The sequence below is a fragment of the Protobothrops mucrosquamatus genome, unplaced genomic scaffold, assembly GCF_001527695.2.
Source record: "Protobothrops mucrosquamatus isolate PMUCROS unplaced genomic scaffold, P.Mucros_1.0 scaffold17544, whole genome shotgun sequence".
NCBI classification, from domain to species: domain Eukaryota; kingdom Metazoa; phylum Chordata; class Lepidosauria; order Squamata; family Viperidae; genus Protobothrops; species Protobothrops mucrosquamatus.
Genome location: NW_015403303.1, coordinates 1 through 3,319, shown reverse-complemented (window position 1 = coordinate 3,319; position 3,319 = coordinate 1). Strand labels below are relative to the sequence as shown.

General features: G+C 38.0%; 1 protein-coding gene across 1 annotated transcript; it reads left to right on the top strand.

Annotated features, from left to right (window-relative positions):
• Positions 1–2,042: 2,042 nt before the first annotated feature.
• On the top strand, positions 2,043–2,726 carry LOC107301824 (laminin subunit gamma-1-like; the record flags this gene model as incomplete). The annotated part of the gene is made up of 2 exons (XM_015830998.1): positions 2,043–2,221; positions 2,570–2,726. Coding segments are annotated over 2 exons (336 nt in total), but the record flags the coding sequence as incomplete, so codon positions are not given.
• Positions 2,727–3,319: the final 593 nt, after the last annotated feature.

Sequence of the window (3,319 nt, the reverse complement as noted above, 5' to 3'; positions counted from 1 at the left end):
AGTGGAACTGGTATTTGGACCAATACTATAAATTACAGCAATAACAAATATAACTTTGAATGTGAACATTATTTTATACGACAAAAATGTAGAGCAAACATTTGCTTTTGTCAGACCATAATTGAGCCCAGAATTTCCATTGCTAAGCAAGGCAGTTGTTAACTGAGTTTTATGCCATAGTTGTTCAGCAAATCACTGCTGTTGTTAAGTGAATGACGTTGTTAAGCAAATCTGGCTTCCCTATTGACTTTGCTTGGCACTAAAAAAAGGGATCTTATGACCATTTTTCACACGTGATTTACATTCAGATGCTTGGCAAGTGGTTCATATTTACGACGGTTGCAACGTCCCAGGGTCATGTGATCCCCTTTTGCGAACGTCTGACCAGCAATATCAGTGGGGAAGCCTGATTCACTTAACAACCGTGTGACTGATCTAACAACTTCAGCAATTCGCTTAACAACTGTGGCAAGAAAGGTCATCAAATGGGGCAAAACTCGGTTAACAACTGTCTCACTTAGCAAGAGAAATTTTGGACTCAGTGGTGGTTGTAAGTCGAGGACTATCTGTATAAGTAGCTCAGTTTGTTAAATTTCTTCAAACGCAGTGCCTTAAAGGTGCAAAACGATTATGAATCTTGCATGTCTGACTACCAGATATATAGATAGAGATGTAGATATGTTTGAAAATCACTGAGAGGCACGCCCTAACTGAGGCTAGGTGGGACAGGTATGACGCATTGAATCAGACTATTTACAGATACATTTGCTGCATCATTGTTTTTTAATAGTAAAGTAACACATGGTAAGTCTATATTCATGATAGAATGGTGAATCAGACAGGATAAAAAAATGAGCCACCAGGGTTAGACAGGATCCCTCACTGCTTGTTATTTTCTTGGCATGTCATACGGAAGACTTCTTCAACTGTATTTCCGCAAGATGTTTTAGGACAGCAACTGCTACAAAGTCCAAACTAGCAAACTAGTCTGGATGGAAATTTTGGGAGTTCCTGTCCCAAAGCTGTTTTTGGGCAGGATAATATAATAAACCTCCCCTTCATGTGAGTACAGGTAGTCCTCCACTTACAACAGTTCATTTAGTGGCCGTTCAAAGTAACAATGGCACTGAAAAAAAATGACTTGTGACCGTTTTCCACACTTACGAACTTTGTAGCATCCCCAAGATCATGTGATCAAAATTCAGATGCTTGACAACTGACTCATACTTAGGTCAGGTGATTTGACAAGCAAAATCAGTGAGGAAGTCAGATTCACTTAACAACTGGGTTACTAACTTATCAACTGCGGTGATTCACTTAAAGACTGCTTTCTATCATTGTTGCTTCAGAAAGCTGTGTTCACAACAACAACATCAGAGAGTCTTTCCTTGTTCCACTTTGTCTTTCAGAAGAGCTGGAACCTTCCATAAATAGGTAGTCCTCGACTTCTGACTTCAATTGAGTCCAAAATTTCTGTTGCTAAGCGAGACATTTGTTAAGTGAATTTTGCCCCATTTTATGACTTTCCTTGCCACAGTCGTTAAGTGAACCCCTGCAGTTCTTAAGTCAGTGACATGATTGTTAAAGGAATCTGGCTTTGCTTGTCAGAATGTCGCAAAAGGTAATCACATGACCCCAGGACACTGCAACTGTCATAAATATGAGTTAGTTGCCAAACATCTGAATTTTGACCATGTGATCATGGAGAGGCAGTAATGGTTGTAAGTGTGAAAAAATGGTCATAAGTCACCTTTTCACTGCTGTTGTAACTTTGAACAGTGACTAAATGAACTGTTGTAAATTGAGGGCTACCTGTACTATATGTACAATTTCTGGCTCCCATTTAACAGGTAAAAGTGAGCAATGCAAAGATTTTCCTAGTAGCTAAAGGCCACGGTGTACTAGTAGCACCAATCCATTGACGTTTGAAAGAGGTTAATTCATTGGTCTTCTAGATATCCCAAGATTAAAGATTTTTCACACTGTTCTTTTTTCGTGTGCCTCTTCCCTAATCGTTATTTAAATGCCTTGTGTTCCCTCAGCTTGTGACTGTAACCCGGAAGGTTCCCGTTCCCTTCAGTGCAAAGAAGACGGTCATTGTGAGTGCAGAGAAGGCTTTGTGGGAATCCGCTGTGACCAGTGTGAAGAAAACTACTTCTACAATCGATCCTGGCCTGGTTGTCAAGAATGTCCTGCATGTTACAGATTGGTGAAAGATAAGGTCATACCGATAACAAAATTTGCCAGTTTATAGCTAATTTTGCCAATTTAGAGGTTGCCTATTTTTATAATGGGGAAAATTAATAGGATATGTGTTTGTGCTTGGCACAGAAATGTTCTACTGGCAAAAAATATAATGTTGCCTACTTAAAAGCAACAGCAGCAACAGGAATAATACAAAAGCTACATCAGTCTCAATTCTAACAGCTCCAGGAATCTGTATATTCTTCCCTGAACCACTTTGCATATTTTCAACATCTTTTTGTTCATCCTTTTTTTTATCTGGAGCCTTCTAAAGCTGTGTAGTTGTCTTATCGATTTGTTGTTCCCTGTTGTCTCATTTGTTCAGGTTGAGGAGCAACGGGGGAGGCTGCGCGATCTGGAAAATCTTATAGCTAACATAGGAACAGGTGATGACATTATAACTGACCAGGCTTTTGAAGACAGACTGAAAGAAGTTGAAAGAGAAGTCATGGATTTACTTCGAGATGCCCAAAGTGTCAAAGGTAGGCTAGCTGTCTTCAGTTAATTGAATTAAACCATTTAGCAGCCTATAATATATTTCAGAAGCAATCAATTCCTATGTGTATATGTGTTTAGATATAAATGTTTTTCAAAAAACAAAAACCCTAATACAAACTAATAAAGATTAAAAAAAAAGCAAAGAAAGAAAGAAGAAAAGGAAAAGTGCAGAAAGAGAGACAGAAAGAATTAGAAAGAATTTTCCAATTTATTTGCTCAGTTTTTTCTGTTATCCAGTTTTTTCTGAGCATCAAAACCACAAATCATGATTGCTTTTGCTTTTTCCCCCTGTTTCACACAAAATACAAAGGGTTCCCAATCAGCCATAAATATATAGTTATTGTTTTTTAGTCTAATGAAAGTTTTGCCCTCTCTGCAGATTTCTTCTTCTTCTTCTTCTTCTTCTTCTTCTTCTTCTTCTTCTTCTTCTTCTTCTTCTTCTTCTTCTTCTTCTTCTTCTTCTTCTTCTTCTTCTTCTTCTTCTTCTTCTTCTTCTTCTTCTTCTTCTTCTTCTTCTTCTTCTTCTTCTTCTTCTTCTTCTTCTTCTTCTTCTTCTTCTTCTTTTTCTTCTTCTTCT